The 19,783-nt window shown below is 53.7% G+C and overlaps 5 protein-coding genes across 5 annotated transcripts; 4 read left to right on the plus strand and 1 right to left on the minus strand.

Annotated features, from left to right (window-relative positions):
• Nucleotides 1–748: 748 nt before the first annotated feature.
• Nucleotides 749–3,087, plus strand: NEUTE1DRAFT_81914 (N-anthranilate isomerase; the record flags this gene model as incomplete). The annotated part of the gene is made up of 1 exon (XM_009852673.1): nucleotides 749–3,087. The coding sequence occupies one exon, from the start codon at nucleotides 749–751 to the stop codon at nucleotides 3,035–3,037; it is 2,289 nt and encodes a 762-aa protein (XP_009850975.1).
• Nucleotides 3,088–3,957: 870 nt separating this feature from the next.
• NEUTE1DRAFT_100781 (uncharacterized protein) lies at nucleotides 3,958–5,996 on the plus strand (the record flags this gene model as incomplete). Its single annotated transcript, XM_009852674.1, has 2 exons — nucleotides 3,958–3,983; nucleotides 4,064–5,996. 2 exons carry the CDS (start codon nucleotides 3,958–3,960, stop codon nucleotides 5,994–5,996), a joined length of 1,959 nt encoding a protein of 652 aa, XP_009850976.1.
• A 558-nt stretch (nucleotides 5,997–6,554) lies between these two features.
• On the minus strand, nucleotides 6,555–9,284 carry NEUTE1DRAFT_100782 (uncharacterized protein; the record flags this gene model as incomplete). The annotated part of the gene is made up of 8 exons (XM_009852675.1): nucleotides 6,555–7,503; nucleotides 7,559–7,595; nucleotides 7,665–8,086; nucleotides 8,144–8,290; nucleotides 8,353–8,495; nucleotides 8,617–8,718; nucleotides 8,861–8,923; nucleotides 9,096–9,284. The coding sequence occupies 8 exons, from the start codon at nucleotides 9,282–9,284 to the stop codon at nucleotides 6,555–6,557; spliced, it is 2,052 nt and encodes a 683-aa protein (XP_009850977.1).
• A 1,210-nt stretch (nucleotides 9,285–10,494) lies between these two features.
• NEUTE1DRAFT_122240 (uncharacterized protein) lies at nucleotides 10,495–12,239 on the plus strand (the record flags this gene model as incomplete). Its single annotated transcript, XM_009852676.1, has 2 exons — nucleotides 10,495–11,757; nucleotides 12,112–12,239. The coding sequence occupies 2 exons, from the start codon at nucleotides 10,587–10,589 to the stop codon at nucleotides 12,237–12,239; spliced, it is 1,299 nt and encodes a 432-aa protein (XP_009850978.1).
• Nucleotides 12,240–13,231: 992 nt separating this feature from the next.
• Nucleotides 13,232–19,777, plus strand: NEUTE1DRAFT_146400 (uncharacterized protein; the record flags this gene model as incomplete). Its single annotated transcript, XM_009852677.1, has 1 exon — nucleotides 13,232–19,777. One exon carries the CDS (start codon nucleotides 13,232–13,234, stop codon nucleotides 19,775–19,777), a length of 6,546 nt encoding a protein of 2,181 aa, XP_009850979.1.
• Nucleotides 19,778–19,783: the final 6 nt, after the last annotated feature.

The following is a 19,783-nucleotide window of genomic DNA, read 5'->3' on the forward strand; positions in this document are numbered from 1 at the left end:
CTTTTGGTGGGGCCTCTCTCTCTCCGATAAGAGATAAGGGATTTCAATGTTTCAAAACGGAACATTCAGAACAACACCGGTTTGAACGGGATGACGGCCGACGCTTGGGCCCTCTTTTTTTTTTTCTTTCTGCAGTGTTCTTAATACAAGCTCGCAAAACAAACGGGAGCTGGAGGCAAGGGAACTGCGTGTGAAGCTCACAAAGCTCGTAGACGAACATCCGCTTTCTTATTCATGTCGGTTTTGGGAAGCCATTGAGCCATTGAGAGCCACTTGCATCCCGGCGTTGAGAGGTGATTTGTAAACGCTTCAAGTTGTTTTAGCGCCACTCCCTGGTCGCATCTCTCATTGATGGAATTTACATACATTGTATAATACACAGCTCAAAGTAACTCACGCCTAAACATTGAACAAAGTGCAAGTGACTCACTCACAAAAGACACCTTGCGCAAGCACTTGTGAAACGCTTCAATCTCAGATAAACAGGTACGTATTATAGACTCTCGTCATTTTGACTTCTTCACAACAAATAGAGTCTTTGTATTCATGGAGGAGTGATACTTACATTACCTATCAACAACTAGTTCTAGGCAGTGCTACTTCCGTTACTGCATCCGAGGTCGGGCGTCTTGGGGTTCATTCGTGTTTCGTTTGGTAATTACACTCAAGCATTTACACCACAGCTGCACCTCAGACTCCTTCAGGAACACCCTCAATACTGTACGGCACTCCCACAAATCCAATCACAATGTCGTCCTCCTCAGTCGTCGACCACTCTCCCCACGATTCCGCTCCTTCGCCCTTGGTGCCAACCGCCTCCAACCTCATCCTCATCGACAACTATGATTCCTTTACCTGGAACGTCTACCAGTACCTCGTCCTCGAGGGCGCCAAGGTGACCGTCTTCCGCAACGACCAGATCACCATCGACGAGCTCATCGCAAAGAATCCCACCCAGCTTGTCATCAGCCCTGGGCCCGGCCATCCCGGCACCGACTCCGGTATCTCGCGCGATGCCATCAGGCACTTCGCCGGTAAGATCCCCATCTTTGGCGTGTGCATGGGCCAGCAGTGCATCTTTGACGTCTACGGCGGCGACGTGAGCTTTGCCGGTGAGATTCTGCACGGAAAGACCTCTCCTCTTTGCCACGACGGCAAGGGCGCATATGCCGGTCTATCTCAGGATCTGCCAGTGACGAGATATCACTCTCTTGCCGGTACTCATGTCACCCTTCCCGAGTGCTTGGAGGTTACCTCTTGGATTGCGAAGGAGGATGGTTCCAAGGGTGTCATCATGGGTGTCCGCCACAAGGAGTACACCATTGAGGGTGTTCAGTTCCACCCGGAGAGTATTCTGTCTGCCGAGGGTCGTGGCATGTTCCGGAACTTCCTTCACATGCAGGGAGGCACTTGGGCGGAGAACGAGAGACTGCAAAAGGCCGCCCAGGCACAAGCCGCCAACACAAAGTCCGACGCTTCCACGCCCAAGAAGAGCAACATCCTCCAAAAGATTTACGCCCACCGCAAGGCTGCTGTGGATGCTCAGAAGCAGATTCCTTCCCTAAGACCTTCTGACCTCCAAGCCGCTTATAACCTGAGCATCGCCCCTCCTCAAATCTCTCTTGTCGACCGTCTTCGCAATTCCCCCTTCGATGTCGCTCTTTGCGCCGAGATCAAGAGGGCATCTCCCTCCAAGGGTGTCTTTGCGCTTGATATCGACGCTCCGTCCCAAGCTCGCAAGTATGCGCTTGCCGGCGCGAGTGTCATCTCGGTCCTGACCGAGCCAGAGTGGTTCAAGGGCAGCATCGATGACCTCCGTGCTGTCCGCCAGGTCCTCAACGGCATGCCCAACCGGCCCGCCGTCCTCCGCAAGGAATTCATCTTTGACGAGTACCAGATCCTCGAAGCCAGACTTGCCGGTGCTGACACTGTTCTCCTCATTGTCAAGATGCTTGAGTATGAGCTCCTCGAGCGCCTATACAAGTACTCCCTGTCTCTCGGCATGGAGCCCCTAGTCGAGGTCCAGAACACCGAAGAGATGGCCACGGCCATCAAGCTCGGCGCCAAGGTTATCGGCGTCAACAACCGCAATCTCGAGAGCTTCGAAGTCGACCTTGGCACTACCGGCCGTCTCCGTAGCATGGTCCCCAGCGACACCTTCCTCTGCGCTCTCAGCGGCATCAACACTCACCAAGATGTTCTTGACTGCAAGCGCGATGGTGTCAACGGTATTCTTGTCGGCGAGGCCATCATGCGTGCCCCTGATGCCACTCAGTTCATCCGTGAGCTCTGCGCCGGCCTGACCGGCCCCGTGCCCAAGTCCGCCGCCGAGCCGCTGCTTGTCAAGATCTGCGGTACTCGTTCTGCTGAGGCCGCCGCGGAAGCGATCAAGGCCGGTGCTGACCTCGTGGGCATGATTCTCGTGCCGGGCACCAAGCGCTGTGTCGACCATGAGACCGCCCTTTCCATCTCCCAGGCTGTGCACATGAGCAAGAAGACCGGATCCACCGAGGTCTCCTCGCAAGTCTCCAAGTCCGCAAGGGACTTTTTCAACATCAACGCCGAGATCATCCGCAAGCGGGGACCTCTGCTGGTAGGTGTCTTCATGAACCAGCCCCTTGAGGAGGTACTCGAGAAGCAGCATGTCTACGATCTCGATAGCGTCCAGCTCCACGGTGACGAGCCGCTCGAGTGGGCCAACCTTATTCCAGTCCCCGTTGTCCGCAAGTTCAAGCCCGGCCAGGTCGGTCTTGCGACCCGTGGGTACCATGCCGTGCCCCTGCTGGATTCGGGCGCTGGATCCGGCACGTTGTTGGACTTGGAGTCTGTCAAGAAGGAGTTGGAGAAGGATGAGCAGGTTACTGTCTTGCTTGCGGGCGGACTGGAGCCTAGCAATGTTGTCGAGACGGTGAAATCTCTGGGGCCTCTGAGTGAGAGGGTGATTGGTGTTGATGTTAGCAGTGGTGTTGAGGAGGGAGGCCAACAGAGCTTGGAGAAGATTAGGGAGTTTGTTAAGGCTGCCAAGTCTGTCAGGTAAAAAGCTTACGGTGCGGTTAAGGCCCAAAAATTAAGTCTGTTTCGGTCGGTACCTCTAGACGGATCCCTAACAGGTGAAACTGTGATTATATTCGCGGTTCTGACGGCTCAGAATTCGAATGTGACAGAACAGAACTGATATGGATTGCTGGAGAAGACTGGAGGGATACTGACTGACCCCTTATTCTTTGTCCCGATTCATACCGGGACATTCTCAGTGTTCAAATGACAGACACTATGGACTTCCACACCCTGACACCACCCGCACCACAATGCTTTTATCTGCTGATTTGTCGACAAAGCAGCAACGAGACAGCAACTCCTGGACTATTCATCTTGAAGATGGAAGAATCTCAACATATATACCAACCCTTCCACGGAGCAAACTTTCAACTTTAAGAATCTTCTCACCAGTCATCAGCCGATGTTTCTTTACAAGCCGATATTGCCTAACCATGTCCCAGCCAGATAACACGACCCTCCCTTCCCGCCAAACCCACAACCCCCTTCCACATCCATCCGACAATAATCCACTCCGTCTCCCTCCTTACCCGTACCCCATAGACCTAACAGTGTATACTCCCTCCGTCCCCTGCCTCCACTGCTCCCTCGTCTCCTCCTCTCCGCGGTGCTCCCTCCTCAACTTACTCAACCATGGCGAACAGCGTGACCAAAAACGACGCCCCAAAATGATCCCGCCTCGGTGGTACATGTACAGGAGAAAACTGGACATTCCTCTCCCAGTTCCAGGATTACAGGTGAGGTGTTCGAGGTGTGTGAGGGATGGGATTGAGTGGTGCGTGTTGAGGGAGATGGATGGAGCACGGAATGTAGCACCGATGGGGGGTAGGGTGTGGGTGCCGGTGGTGGGTTCGGGGAGGTTGAGGGAGGGGGAGGGGGAGGGGAAGGGGTCTTTAAATGATGGCGGGAAGAAAGACACTGGAGAGGTGAGTGTTACCAAGGAGTTGTCGGGTGTTGGTGGTAGAGGACATGGTGGTGGTGCAGGTGGTGGGAATGATGAAAAGAGACCTTTAGAATCACTGGTGAGCAGGGCACGGCGGATTGCGAGACTTAGGAAGATTCGGGAGGGTTCTGTGAACGACGAGGATGTGGATGGACCTTTTGCTTCGGGAAAGGTTGAACGGACTGATAAGTCTGGCAAATCGGCGAAATTATCCACGGAGAATCCAGCACTACAGCAAAAAAGCTCGACCTCGCTCGATCTGCCCGGTCATGATGCCAACAACAACACCAACAACAACCAGAACACCGACAATGAAAGCAATACCGACCCTAATGCATCCGATTCCGACGCCAAGTCAAACGTCTCATCCAAGACTTCCCTCTCCAAAAGATCCATCAAGTCCACCAACTCTACTACCTCCCCAATCCTCACACCCTCCTCCTCTCCCCCAGTCAAAAAACACCCGGAGTCACCTCCTGCACCACCACCCTCACCACCAGAACGACTATCATCAAACTACGTCCTGAATAAAATGACATCATGGATCTGGAAGCCAAGGGGGCAGGAGGAGGTCGTCATGGGGAAACAAAAGTTGGAAAGAAAGAAGTGGGAATTGAACAGAGAAGAGTGGATAGATCACCCCCTTTTCGCGGCCGTAACAGCAATAAAGGTAACGAAGCGGGATCTTGCAGATTTGATTTACCCCGAAACAACACGACAAGGTAAGGAAATGGAGGAGATGACGCAAAAGCGTGTGAAAACCAAACAAACGCCAGGACTGAAAAGGTTTTTCAACTCTGAAGTTCCCTTCATCGCGTATGTCAGGACCACAGGCCTAGAGGGAAGAGAAGACGAAGACTTGCTGCAGATTGTGAGAGACCAGATACGGGACGTCATGAGAAGTTACGAGCAGACGGATAAACGCAAGAAAGAAGCGATATCTGCGGCAGAGGGGTATTTACCACTTGAAAGCCGACTCGGAGGGTTCTTGACTCAGGAGGATTTGCAAAGACAGTTTGCGTTGCCGAGTTGGCGGAAAAGGGAGTTGGAGTTCTTGAGTGAGGGTTTAGTGAAGATGCGGAGGAGAAAGGAGGAGAGAAGGATACAGGATGGAGAGATCAAGGAGTGGGTGATGGGGGGTAAGAGGGCGAGGGAGGAGGGGGTTCGTACCGCGGGAGGTAAAAAGGAGGATGGAGAACAACAAGAGGAGAAGAAGAAGAAGGAAAACGAACCGAAAGATCAAGTACAACCCTCCCAGGAATCCGACACCTCCCACCCCGAGCCTTTTGAACTTCCCCCTTGCACACCCACCGAATATTTCTCCCACCGCCGCCACCGCCTGCACAACTTTTGGACCCAAGAAGCTCAACCGGCTGATTTCAATTACGCCAAAGCCATCAAGCGCACCACCTTCCGCAATTGGAGGGGTGTTAAAAAGAAAAGAAGAAGCTGCAGCAAGGTATACAGATCGAGATGGACAACCTCCTCCTGCTGGTCCTCCTCTTCCTCCTCGACCGAAGATGAGGAGGAGAACAAGGGGCGGAAGACTGCAGCTGAGTGGTTCGCTGGCTATCAACAACGTAAGCGGGAGCGAATGCTGCGAATGGGTACCTCTATGGATGGTAGTGGTCGTAGTGTTCGTACGGATACCGGTGAGTCACCAGTGTCAGGAGGGTCGACGAGGAGGAAGAAGAACCAGACTCGTCAAGAATGGGCTGAGGATGATGGTAATAAAGACTGGGAGGGGGGAAAGGGAGAGGACTCGGACCATGAGAGACGGATACTGGCTGATGATTTGGAGTTGGTGGTTGATGCCAGTGAGGATGAGGATATCTTGAGGTTTTTGGGTGATCGTTGTGATGACGACGACGACGATGATGATGATGATGATGTGGGGGGTGAGGGAGGGTGGATTGGAAGTGAAGGGGTAGGTGGGGATGAGGATAGTTACCCGCTTGTAGATCATGTTCGGGAGTCAATGATGAATGAGTATTAACTAGGCCGGCCGTCTCGTGTGTCACGTAGGTAAGGGTTTGATGCCGTCAACAGGTTACTTTCTTTTGTTTAACTTGCCTCACGTAAGAATACAAGAATACAGATTTCCAATGTCCATACCGAAACCGTAATCGTTACCGGGCAGTATGTCCATATCCTAGATAACTTCCCTACATCAACAAATCGGGAGAGCTCACACGAACATCATACAGCACGAACAGGTTGAAAAACTAGTTACTATACTCCAAAGACACCAATTGAACGCTTTCCTTTGCTTGCCTTGGCTATGCTGTCCTTGTTCTCCTTCTTGATCTTCATCTGCTTCAAATTGCTTGCTTGCTTTTCATTTCATGCCCCATTTGAAGCTATATCGTCGTCATCCAATCATCCTGCATCCATCCCCTACGTGTCCAACTACTACTTACCCCAACAACGTTGACTTTCATTATAACTCGGTAAGAGAGAGAAGTATGTTCAAGGACTGGTCTGACAGTATAACCCAGTGAGAGAGCGAGAGGGACGTATAAACTTTGGACCTGAACTCTCAAAACTCTGACTTCTACGACCTAGCAGCCTCGAGCTCCAGCTCCAACTGTCTGATTCTCTCGCTCTGATCCTGCGGCCCGGGTCCGACCCTCTTCTTGAGGGTCTCGACTTCGGTGGCAAGATGGCTGATGATCTGACTCTGGGCCTGGATCTTGTCGCTCTGTGCACCAATAATCCTGCTCTGCTGCTCAAGAAGCTGCGTGATCTGGGAAAGAGAGGCCTCGACGTTTCCCGAGGAAGGGGAAGCGGCAGGAGCCGGCGCAGGGGCGGCTGCGGTGGTCCTGACTGGCGAGGCAAGCTTCTGGACTGGGGTCTGGTACGTCGTCGGGGAAGGTGTCTTGCCGGCGGAAGCGGGAGGAAGGGATGTTCGCACAGAAACCGGGGCGGCGGCTCTAGCAGCGGGGCGCGAAACCTCCTCGAAGGGAGAGGACTCGCCCTCACTTGGCTCGGCGTCCTCGTTATCCTGGAACTTGTTTGCAATAGCGGACATGGAGGCCTTCTGGTCCGCCACGGTCGACGTGGGCACACGAGTAGCGGGTGGGGGCGTGGATTCCATCTTGGACACGGGGGGCTGGATAGGAGACGAGACAGCAGTGGGAGGCTTGTAATCGGCCGGAACTTCCCTGGGTGCGGTACCCTCGTAGATGCTCTCCATGTCGATCTTGGCCGGGATGCCGTCCTTGCCGTCAAACCACTCCTGGGCGGACACGGCGGGCTTGAGGCCGGTCGCAGGGGGGTAGATGTCGGACTGGAAGGTCTCGGCACGACGGGGCACGGTGAAGGAGATGGGCTCGATGTACTGATCGTTGACGGTCTTGTATGCCCTCATGATTTCGTTCTCGTGGACGTTGACACCACGGCGAGGCACAAAAGCAATACCTCTCTGGGGGTCACCAGACTTGTACTCGGCCAGGAACTCCAACTTGTCGTTCTCGTACTCGAAATAACGAATGTTGCCATCACTGCGGACGTTAGCATGCTACCTATCGTTCCTATCTCGGGTTGCGACAAACTTACCCCTTGCCAGCAAGGTACAGGCAGTTAGAGCCGTCATCTGCGAAAAAAAAAAACCACAGTTAGCTTCGGCGCATACAAAAGCCATAATCCAGCAAGCGTGACTTACCCCAGAAAGGCATGCAGACACCAGAGATGGAGTCGAGCGAGGTGAAACCACCGATGGGGTCCTTCCTGCCAGGCTCCCACAGGGCAACCTGACGGTCACTCATCCTGGAGAAACCAGTGGTAGCGATACGGTTGTGTTCACCAAGCCATACAGCGCGACTGTTCTTGGCGCCCTCGTGGCCCTGGTATTCGTGGACTGCAGACTGCTGGCGCACATCCCACACGCGCAGCTTCTTGTCGCGAGAGGTGGTGACAAGCATGGTGCCGTTGGCGCTCCACGACAAAGACTGCACAATGTCGGGGTGCTTGATGGTGATGGGGGCTTGGCCGGTCTCGACGTCCCAGAACTTGACCGTCAAGTCGCCGGAGGACGAGGCGAGAATGTTTTCGGCGGCGGGGTTGAAGAGGACATGGCCGACCTTTCTGTGTTTGTGTGAGCGCAAGCCTTACTGAATCTTATCTTCAGGGTGTAGATCGTACCTCGTGTGGCCAGAGAGCTTGCTGAGGGGTGAGACATCGGCTGGCTCTTCGGCGTCTGTATAGAGGGTGAAGTTCTCGGGAACCTGCCAGACAAACACCTTTCCATCGTCGGAGGCAGAGGCGATCAAGCGGTCGTTGAAGGGGTTCCTAAGAGGAGCCTAGGTCAGATTGTCTTGTCGGGTCGTTGTAGCGCATGCGCAAGAGCGTACCAGTCAGTGTCGAGGACGGCGGCGGTGTGGCCACGGAACAGCGGTATTTGGTCGGGAAGCTTGCCGCGCTCGTTGAGGGGGATGACGGCGAAGGCGCCACCACCGCTCGACTCCCAGTTGACGGCCAAGTACTCGGGGTTGGCCTAGGTGTAGACGAGACAAAGACAGGGTCAGTATATAACGACCATGGAAGCTACCGATAGGGCGCAAGTGGTGGAGAAGAGCGTAGTAGCATAAGGAGTGTATAAACAGGTAGGTACCTACCTTTATGAGGTTGGTGTCCCAGGCATTGTGGCTGATGCGGAGGTTGTCATAGCAGAACTCCTTGCGCGTGGGCTTGCCGAAGACGTGTCCTAGCAGTCGCGGCTATCGTGTCAGTCCAGGTCTCTCTCTCCAAGCTCGTCGCGACTCCCATCGTGGATACGGCGCGCTACCTCGGGAGCTACAGTATCCGTCCAGCTGGTGTGCTAAGGAGCCTTCGGGGGAGGAACACGGGGGATCGACATACGATACTTCGACGCTCTGACGAAACGGCCGGACATCGGGAGGGATTAGGGCAGTAAGCTGCTAGCTGGTAGCTCGTAGGAATAAGGGAATAATAGTGTAGTAAGGAAATCTTGGACTCGATTATGGATTACTGAGTGTTAGACGGGAGCTGAGATAGGGGGGGACTTTCAGTGTTTTGGTGGTTTGGGAATCGATACCGGCCGATGGGGTAGTGGTACCTGCCAGTAGTAATAAACCAGGAGGTTAGTACCAGACAGAGGCGGGTACTTGACCGATACTTGGCCCTGCCTGTGGTGCAGCGACTGTTGAGGTGGTTGACTGCCCGCTAAACTGACTACACTAGGCCATCCTGGGCTGGCGCGGCTGAGTCCCGGGCAGGTCCCGTCGGCGTGGACCCGTCCCTGATCGGCTTGGCTTCGGCGCATGTTCCAGGGCAGCAAGTGAGCTCTTTAGCTGGTCCACTTCCCCACCACTCCCTGCCCCTCTCCCCGTGTTCCCAACGTTCGATTCGCACGCCATCGCCAATGCCGTGGGACCTTTGTGAAGTCCTTCAGCCATCCGGTCGCATCTGATAATGGATGAGATCCAACTGTTGTGAAGTAAGAAAGGATTTCTACTTTATGCGTTGTGCGAATGAGGGCAGCTAGTAGGAGCTATTGCGTGTCTTTGCATGCATGGCTCTCTGAAAGAGTCGAGGGTGAGGCATCATGTATTGGCTGCATACAAACAAACTCGAAAAGGGGGTTCAGGGGGGACACGCAATGAGTGTTGATCCATCATGTTGACACAAGATAATGTTACAAAAAGAAAGCCTGAACAAGTGATGGTGCTTGCGCAAATATTCATGCGACAAAATACTCGAGCTTTCGGGGTTCAGAGAGGATAGTTTAGTTAGTCAATGTCATCAGATCAAAGCTCAGAGAATAGTTTAGGATCGATATTATTCAACGTCTTGATGTTGACAACCAAAATTGAAAATCGACTTTGCTGGAAACTTGTCACCATCCCATCCATAGAGCGCTATTTCTCGGCATTTGGAAGACGGGATCAAAGACAAAAAACCAAAAAGGAAAAATAACAGACTGAGTGATGGAAACGTATGTCCGTTGTGAAGAAAAAGTCAAAAACTTAGTCGTACTGGGGATCGAACCCAGAACCTTCTCGGATCAAATTCAGCTAATGTGAACGAGAAATCATAACCATTAGACCATACGACTTTGTTGAGTTTTAGCACCATATTGAGGTGTTATGAAGACAAAAGCTTCCAGCCACCCCACCAAGCAAGGGGCGGGACAAGATCCCGTAATGGTGTAGTCTATGTGAGCAAAGCTAGAACAATGGGAACACAGGATATTCACACCTCCTCAATTGGAGTGTTACAAAAAGAAACCAGTCTGGAAAACTTCAACAACTATTCTATCAAGTTCAAGCTAATTCGTTATATGTCATTGACCATCGTGTTCTTCGAAAGGGGCAAGTAAACAATTGTTCTTTGTTCCGCAGCTCATGCAGAAAGATGCCAAGATGGCCCAAGCTTTCGGATCTTCGGTGACGACACTGACTCGATCTCACCGAGTGCCACTATGATTCTGCATCTGGACTGAGACAAACCTCACAACAACCAACATGGAAATTTGGCATTGTAGGTAGCGGCGTATGCCGCCTCGTGATCCCCAACAACAAATACTGCCACCCATCAGACCCGAATCATACAGCAGCACATCAAAATGTCCACCCTTGCGACAACAGCAGCCGGCACCCTCCGAATGCGGATTCCCTACCGAGAGCTGCCTCCCCCGACCACCATCATACCTGCCACCGCCACGACCCTGCCCGGCGCCGTGGCTGCTCTCAAGTCATTCCTCACCACCCCTCCGCCGTCCGGTTTACCCAATCGAACTGTCATCCTCACCGGTGCCGGCCTTTCCGTGGCCAGCGGCTTAGCCGACTACCGTGGCGTCAACGGCACCTACCGGGTCAATAAGGACTACAAGCCGATTTTCCACCACGAGTTCCTCGCCAGCCACGAGACGCGACAGCGATACTGGGCACGGAGCTACATCGGATGGAGGGGTCTGGGACGGGCCGGCCCGAACCCGGGCCACTACGCGATCCGGGACCTTGGGAATCTACTCACCGAGCGCTACAGCGGTGACCGAAACAACAAAAGCATTACGGGTGTAATCACACAGAATGTCGATTCCTTCCATAAAATGAGCCATCCCGATATACAAACCGTCGAATTGCACGGAACTCTAGCCTCGGTTGTTTGTACATCGTGCCGGAACCAATTTCCTCGAGACGAGTATCAGACCACACTGGCCAGGCTCAACCCGATTTGGGCTGATTTCCTTCGCGAGGCGCTGGCATCGGGAGCCCTGGAGACGGAGGACATTGAAGAACGGAACAAAAAGAGTATCAAGATGAACCCAGATGGTGATGTGGACCTGGCCGAGGCACCTTACACCACGTTTCGTTACCCAGCATGTCCGTCATGTTTGAAGGAGCCGCCGCGTCTTGCAGATGGCACCAAGACATGGGTAGAAATCGACAAAGATGGTGCATGGATACCGTCCAGTACTGCGGGAGTTCTGAAACCGGCAGTAATCATGTTTGGAGAGAGTATAAGCGCTGAGGTCAAGGGCGAGGCGGAAAAGGCCATTGACAATGCCGGACGAATGCTCATCCTGGGCACCTCTCTCGCGACCTACTCGGCCTGGCGGCTGGCACAGCGGGCGAAGCTCCGAGGAATGCCTATAGCCATTGTGAGCATCGGTGGTGTGAGGCGCGAAGAGATGTTCTTTGAAGATCTAGACCCTAAGATGGCCGGTCCTCATGGGGTTAGAGTGGAGATGGCTACTGAACAGCTGTTACCGGCGCTCGTGGAGGAGCTCAAGAGTTATAACAATGGGGCCATGGTGGCCGAGGTACCCGTGGGCACCTTGTTTACTGAACGAGTCCGCTAACGGACGCCCATCTATAATAGAATAAAAGAGGTCTTGTCGACTTAGAAGAAGGCACCCTTGAGGGCTGCAGGCGAGATCTTGGGCGTTGTCTCGGTCTGCGTCTGGGGTTGTTCCTTTGCGGGCTCTGCCTTGGCTTGCTGGGCAAGTTTCGCCGCCTTTTGTTGCTTTGCCTTGTGCATGATCTCTTCGCGTTCGATCTCCTTGAGGACTGTTGTCAAATTTTGATGTCAGCTGGTGCTCTCCGTATCATGTCCACCTGCGTTTAACGAACCTTCATCCCAAGCAGCCTCCTTCTCCGGATCGCCAGTGCCCAACACCTTCTCAACATCCACCTCTTCACCCTTCTGTATCCTCTCGACCACCTCACGCAAGGTATTGATCCTGACATCGGCCTGGCGCGAAAAGGCCGCATAGTCTTTTTTGAGCGAGATCATCTGGATAGCCATGGAACCGATCATTAGAAAAATGATGATAAAGAAGGTGGCCGGGTTCCACTCGGTCGATTTCGGCATCTTTGTGTGGTTGATGGAGTCATCGCCGAATCGCAAGAACTTGGGAACCAACGACTTCCAAAAGGACACTTTGGCGACTCTAGGGACGATTACATCCGGGGCGCCGCTCGCGAGGCGGATCGAGGTTGAAAACGAAGCTCGAAGAACTGTCGAGGGGACTTGACGATGGAGCAAGGCAGCATGCGCATTGCGCCCAAGGCGCTGAGGAAGAGAAGTTCGGCGCATGGTAGCAATTCGGAAATGTCGCGTTGTCTTGTGTTGGGATTCGGTGGCTATTGAAGCCTGAGTAGGATTGCGACGGATCAGGGCAGTTGTCGAAATCAAGTGTTGGCTGAAGAGAAACTGGGAGAGACCCTGAAAAGAGAAAGTGAGAAGACGACTCGAAGCTTCGTTCTTCTTCGGGCAAAAAGTTCACTCGAGTTCAGTTCAGTTCAGTTGCAGTGACACAGCGCCAAAATTCCCACAAGTGACATCCCACCTGACACGGCAGGCAAAGGTGGGGTCTTTCTGTCATTCCATCCCGCTGTCTGGCCAATGCGCCCCACGCAGCGAGGTACGTACCGTGTGCTTTCGTACCTGCGTTGCAGTTGCCCGGGCAACTTGAACTCGTTGAATCTTTGTTGCGACCAAGTCAACATCCCGCCAACAAGGGTTCGTTCTCCCCGTCTTCAGCAGCCGGATTCGTGACCGGGGGGAGCTCCATTGTTGGACACCAATTCGCGATCCACCTTGGCGTTTGCTTCCACATCTTATTTACAATCCAGCCATCCTTCATGCACTACCCTCTTTTGCCGTCTTTTGGATAGTGTCCCTAGTCCTCTACCTACGTTATAGGCGATGACATGATTAGGAATCAGCCCATTAGACCTTCTCTCTCTACATCACGACAGCTTCATGGATACCATACACTCCCAAGCTGACGCCGCGCGCAGCGCCGTCTCTTCGGTGACAACATGTACGCCCGCCATCACAGCTCTTCTCAAGAGCCTGCTTTTGCCCAAAGACGATGCCACGGCCGCGGCAGAAATAACAACAACAACAAAGACAGCGTCATCAACGAGGCCGCGGTCGAGAGCAAACAACACAGCCACCAAGGCTACCACAGCCTCAAAGAAAGATAACGGACTCTCGCCCAAGGAAAAGGCGACATTGGCAACACATGTTGTCAACGGAACCCTTCGCGCCCTGAGCGACTATGCAAAGAACCCACCAACAACCGCGAGACCTCCAACGCCTACCAAGCGGCCAGCGCCCCAAGAGGAGGAATTGTTGAGGTCAGCCACGACGAGAAACCCGCTCCAACGATGTAGCTCTACCAACTCGACACCGTTATCTCCCCTACAGCCTCGTGCCCTGAACAGAGTCACCACTTCTCCGGCCCTCTCGAAGCGCTCTCTCTCGCCAGCCAAGGCTCCGAAGCATGACACAAACCTCCTTGCCACGGTTGAATGCGCTCGTGTTGCCTTGGGCACTCTGCGCCAGTTACACACGTCCAGCAAGCTCACGCTCCCCGAGTTACAGTTAGAGACCGGCATGTCTTCTCTAATCGCCAGGTTGATTACGCTAGGACTACACGATCAAGCCCTCAAGGAATTGCGCATCTTGAAGAAGAGATTGGAGACACCGTCCAGTTCGACAACAACAAAGAAGCCAACCAAGACGACTGCTACCGAACCACCCAAGACGGCGGCGCAAGTGTACACGGAGATTCTCGATTTCGGCCAAGTGAAAGCCTTGGGACCGGCCCTTGCTCTCGTTATCACAACACAAATACAGGCATTGCGCCTCCTATCCGCGAACAAAAAGCCAAATGCGATTGAGGCGGTCGTTCCTCTCTTACGCCAGGACCATAGCTCATCACCAACTGCCCTCCTCCTACGGTCAGCAACTGAAAAGGGCGCCGATGTTGCCAAGATTGCCCGCCAGATGGAAACTCTGGCTCAATGCATGATTTCCTTGACCCCCAGCGCATCCAGCAAGGACGACACGCTCAGCATAGAACCGCGGCTTAGTATCTCCCCGGTATCCGCCATCGAGCTGCAATGCTTTGCTTTGGAGACGAGGCTACAATGGTGGAAGTTGGCCAAACACAAGGGTGATGCGGAAAAGGACATCATCATGCCTCTCTCGCGGTACATGGGTGCCCTCGTCCGTCGGAGCCAGGAGAGCGGGCGCTCTACTTATGCTACTTGCCTCTCAGTATATACCAGAGTTCGGTCTCAGCTCGATACGTACGGAGCACAATTGTCCGAAGCATCAAGGACACCTCTTTCTCAGATTTACCAAGTTTTAGCGGTTCTGGCACGAGAGGCAGGAAAGGTGGCAGATGCAGTTTCTTGGGCGTCGAAGCTCAAAGAAGGGGTCGATGCAAAGGTGGACTCGGTCGCCAAGATATGCTCCATCTCAGCGCAACTATTGTCCCTCCAACTCAAGGACCCGGTAAAGTACTGTCATGATAACCAGCTTCTCGACGAGGTAGTTGCTGGTCTTTCAGGCCCCCTGCGGGGTGATTCCAATGACCTCGACGAGTTACTCAATAACGTCTGCTCGGTCAGGAGGGCAGCCATGAAGCTTCTTCTTGCTCTGTTAAAAAAAGAAAATGATGGGTTTGCTGATTTTACTTCCAACTGCCGAGAATCCCTAGAATCATTCGTCCTTCAATGCCCCCGGTTTTGTCTACGATGGCTTGGTAAACCGCCGGAGCCCAAAAGCAGCACAAAGGACTACCTCAGATACGAACAACGCCGTCAACTACTCCTACAGTCTATTCAGCATACCCTTGACTCATCATTCATCATCGTCAAGACACGCCTCGAAGAGAAGAGGTTGGAGTGGGACTTTATGGATTCGATTCTTAATGATTGTCTTTTGCTCTTGGAATACATCGGGGATATGGGCGCTGCCGGCCCGCAGAGCATGTACCATGTCAAGATTTCGCACTTCTACTATCTACAGTATAATGTATTACGACAACAATCCACTGACCCCAAGGATGTGGCGCCCTTACGAGCTCTCCGTCGTTCGATCGATTGCGTGAAGCACAGGTCGACAGCAGAGAAAGACAAGGCGCAGCTCATCTTGAAGTTGGAACGAATGGCCGAGATGGCTCGGACACTGGGCAGGAATGAGCAGGCTCTCGCCGCGCTACAGACCATCCGGACGAGCATGTTGGATGACGGGATTCTCGAAAGTGTCGTCGGTGCACTGGCGACAGACTCGCCGCTTATCGTGTGGCAAAAGGACGAGAAGGCCGAGACTTTATCTCGTGCCCTGGTGGCTATTGCAAAGATGGAGCATGTCTTCATGGATTGGACAGTGGATCTACCAGAAGCTGAACAAGCTGCCGGACTCGAACACCGGTTACACTACATTCTTTTGGGTGGCAACCCGACTATGAGTGAGAGAAAGAGGGAGGAAGAAATTACTCTCGAGCACCCTGTCGTGGATGCCTTGCTCCGCATTTATATCCCGACACGGTATCCCATACGAAGACTCCGAGTGCTGTTGGCGCTCTTGAGCTCTGCCATTGGCAACCAGCGAAAGGTACCCGAGTTGCTTGCTATCACTAGGGATGCTACGCAGGTGGAACCGGACAACCTCGGCGAAGATGCTGGACTTGCCCGCTTTGTGCCGCATATGGGAGCCTTCTATCACTCAATCACAGCTTTGTCGGATGGTTACTCTGATCTTGGAGCGGTTGAACGATGCCTTGAGACGTGGAAATCGATCGTCAAGACTTGTCAAACCAAAACGGATGTGGAACGATCAATCGACGATATTCCTGGCCTTCTGGATCACCTGCAGGCCATGGCTGACTTTCTCCGCTTGAGCGGTCACGATAACATGGTAGCTATGGTCCTGGAACTGACGGCGGATATTGCCAGACTAGCGGACGGCCCCAGGCTGGAAGACATTGTTCAGCATGCCTCAACCCTGGCTCTACAATACACCAATCTAGGGCAATCCATAAAAGCTGAGCAGACCTTCGCCGAGGCACTGCAATATCTCAAGAAACAGGCTAATTTATCCGGTGACGCGGTTGCCACCTTCCACCTCTCCTGGACAGAACACTTTATCGCCACCGGTGATCTCACTCAAGCAGAATACCATCTTTCTCAGGCCCGGGCTGCAGTCGAGGCTGAAGCTATGCCAGGCAAGGTCTCCCGTGCTCGGCGAAAATATTTGGTGGCCTATGCTTCTTATCTTCATTCTCTCGTTACCCAGGAACGAGGTGAATCCCACCATGCTCTGGTCTACGCCCGAGAAAGCGTCCGCTGCATCTTTCAGGACTGGGTCAAGGTAGAACAACAGTTAGCAGCAACAAAATCATCCGCCCGTTCCTCAACCGACGACTCAGCCATGTTCAATACCGACGACGCTACCTGTGACCTTTCGGCCACCGGAAAAGGGACGCCTTACCTGGGGCCGGAGTCGTGGAAGCTCGCCCTCACCCTGTACCGAAACACTCTACGCTTGTCGTCCATCTACGCGCATCTGGGCATGTTCCAAGAGACGATGTACTACGCGGAGCAGGCACAAAAGATTGCCAATAGCGCCAACTCGGGGATTCTCAAAGCTGGCTGCGCGACCTGGATGGGCTCGGTGTACGTCAAGGCGGCGAACATTCCCAAGGCGATGGAAATGTTGCAGGAGGCGGCTAATTTGCTCCCGGAGGAAAGCAATTCGTATTCTTCGGCCGTGCTGGCTTGCCAGATTGGGGCTATGTGCTTGGATCTGAAGAGCTTTGAGGGCGCCGAGGCGATGATTGGGAGGGCGGAGGCGATTCTAGAAGGGTTGATGGAGGTTAGTGCTGCGTTGGTGCCGGTTGCTGGGGAGAAGGCGGAGAGTGAGGAGAAGGGAACGGCTATGAGGGGACTCAAGGGGCCTGCGGCTGTACGGCAACTGTCGAAACCAGTCAAGAGTGTCCATTCGAGATCTGCGCTTTCGGCGAGACCAAAGGCGGCGACACATGTCCCTGCTCCTCAATCTGTTGAGGATGCTCAGCTTTCGAAACTCAGAGCGGCGATTATGGTGCAAAAGGCTACGGCGAAACTGGCGAAGAGGGATTGGAATTCGGCTTTGGCGATGCTTGAAGGTGTCAAAACGCGGTCCAAGAAGTCGTTGTCTGCAATCATCTCGGACGAGCAAATGATCATGGCGTCCTGTCTGCTGGGCATGAGCATGGAGCAGATGGCCCACGATCCGGTGTTTTCGGTCATTCATGATTCCACCATTTCATATCCTGCTGTTTACGATTCCCAAGGAAAGGATAGAGGTTCTGCAGGCCACCCAGCTCTTCTTCAAGAGAGAAAGCGGGTTGCCACTCAGGATACCACAGATCAGGAAAAGGCGGAGTACGTGGATAATCTTCGACAAGCCCAGCAATCCCTTCTCGAGGCCCATGCCGTGGCCACAGTCTGTGGTGACTCAAGTCTCATTCACAAGATCTCTGTCATGCTGCAGAATGTCGGTCTTCTTCTTTCCGCTACGGCATCATCTGGGAAGGCCAAAGCATTCGCCTCTTCTGGACACACTGCCTATTCGGTCGAGCTGGGCCGTAACCTCACATGGCGCAGGGAACGCAAAGCTCTCATGCTGGAGAAGAACGGACCCAAAACTGATGCATACAGCTGGCCTAATTTCACGGACTTGCCTGTTGAGCCGCTTGGCCGGATGAGTCTGGGCTTCTCGCTGGACCTACAAAAGTTTCAGAGAGACTACATTGACATTATCCCGAAGCCTTGGAGTGTGGTGTCTATCTCACTGAGCGACAACAAGCACGATCTGTGCATCACCAAGCTACAGGCGGGCTGCACGCCCTTCGTTCTTCGACTTCCTCTTGATCGTGCCAGTTCGCGCGATGCAGACAACGAGGTGTTCAACTACCAACAAGGAAGGGCCGAGTTGCTGGAGATTATTCGCCTGGCCAACGAAACTTGTCACGATGCCAGAGACTTCACTGTCAAGGGCGCCAAGACTGCTTGGTGGGCAGACCGTGAGGCGCTGGATAATCGTATGAAGGATCTGTTGACGAACATTGAGCAGATCTGGCTCGGCGGCTTCAGGGGTATCTTCAGCCAGCACCAGACTCAAGGCGGCAAGAGGAAGGAGTTGATGAACAAGTTTGGCGCAACGTTTGAAAACATGTTGGACAAGTATCTCCCCAGCCGGAGACAGGTACACCATCGCGGGAAGAAAGCTGGCGGCGGTCAGGAGCCGCAATCAGAGAAAGTCACCGTTGATCCTCGCATCCTGGAACTCTTCGTCGGTCTCGGCGATACCGGCGACCAAAATGTCGACCTTGACGAGGAACTAACCGACCTGCTCTACTTTGTCGTCGACATCCTCCAGTTCCACGGCGAACGCAACGCCTACGACGAGATCGACTTTGACTCCATGGTCGTCGAAATGCTGGACGCCCTGCACGCCTATCACGCGGCTGTCAACGAACTCGACGGAGGCGGCGACGAACACGCTCACACCATCCTCATGCTCGACAAGGCTCTGCACGTTTTTCCCTGGGAGTCCCTTCCGTGTTTACAAAACCTGGCCGTATCCCGCATGCCAAGTCTTGGTTGTCTCCGCCGCGCCATTCTAGACATGAAGACCCCTCGACCTGCTGCTCAACCCGCAAAGGAAGAAGACGGCGACTCAATAATGTTGGACGCTGATGCCATTCCCCTTGTGTCCACCGGGACATTGTCATCATCACCACAATCTCTTTCTCACCCGCAAGGCCACCACGCCTCTTCTGTCAACGGCACCTACATCCTCAACCCCTCCTCCGACCTCCTCACCACCCAAAAGACCTTCAGCCCCCTCCTAACCTCTCACCTCGGCCCCTCCCCCCGCACCTGGACATCCATAACCGCCCGCCCGCCCACCGAGTCTGAATTCGCCTCAGCCCTCACCAACTCGGACATCTTGTTGTATTTCGGCCACGGCTCCGGCGCCCAATACATCCGCGGCCGCACCATCCGTCGCTTATCCCCTCGATGTAATGCCACGGTCTTACTGATGGGATGCAGCTCCGCCAAGCTGAACGAGGCAGGCGAAGGGTTTGAAGTCTACGGCCCGGCGTGGAATTACATGATGGCGGGTGCGCCAGCGGTGGTGGGGACGCTGTGGGATGTTACGGATCGGGATATTGATCGGTTTACAGGGAGGTTGCTGGAGGAGTGGGGGTTGTTTGGACCGGGTGTGTTTAGTAAAATGGAGGAGAAGAGAGAGGAAGAGAAGCGGAGGAGGAAGGGAAAGGGGTTGGATAAGGCGGATGAGGGTGATATGGAAAAGGAAGAGGGAGAGAAAGAGGAGGAGGGAAAGAAGGGGAAGAAGAGTTTGGTGGAAGCGGTGGCGAGCGCGAGAGGAGCATGTCGGTTTCGCTATGTCACAGCGGCTGCTATTGCTGTTTATGGTATTCCTGTTTATCTTCAGGAGTGAGGGGAA

The sequence above is a fragment of the Neurospora tetrasperma genome (assembly GCF_000213175.1).
Source record: "Neurospora tetrasperma FGSC 2508 unplaced genomic scaffold NEUTE1scaffold_3, whole genome shotgun sequence".
Lineage (NCBI taxonomy): Eukaryota > Fungi > Ascomycota > Sordariomycetes > Sordariales > Sordariaceae > Neurospora > Neurospora tetrasperma.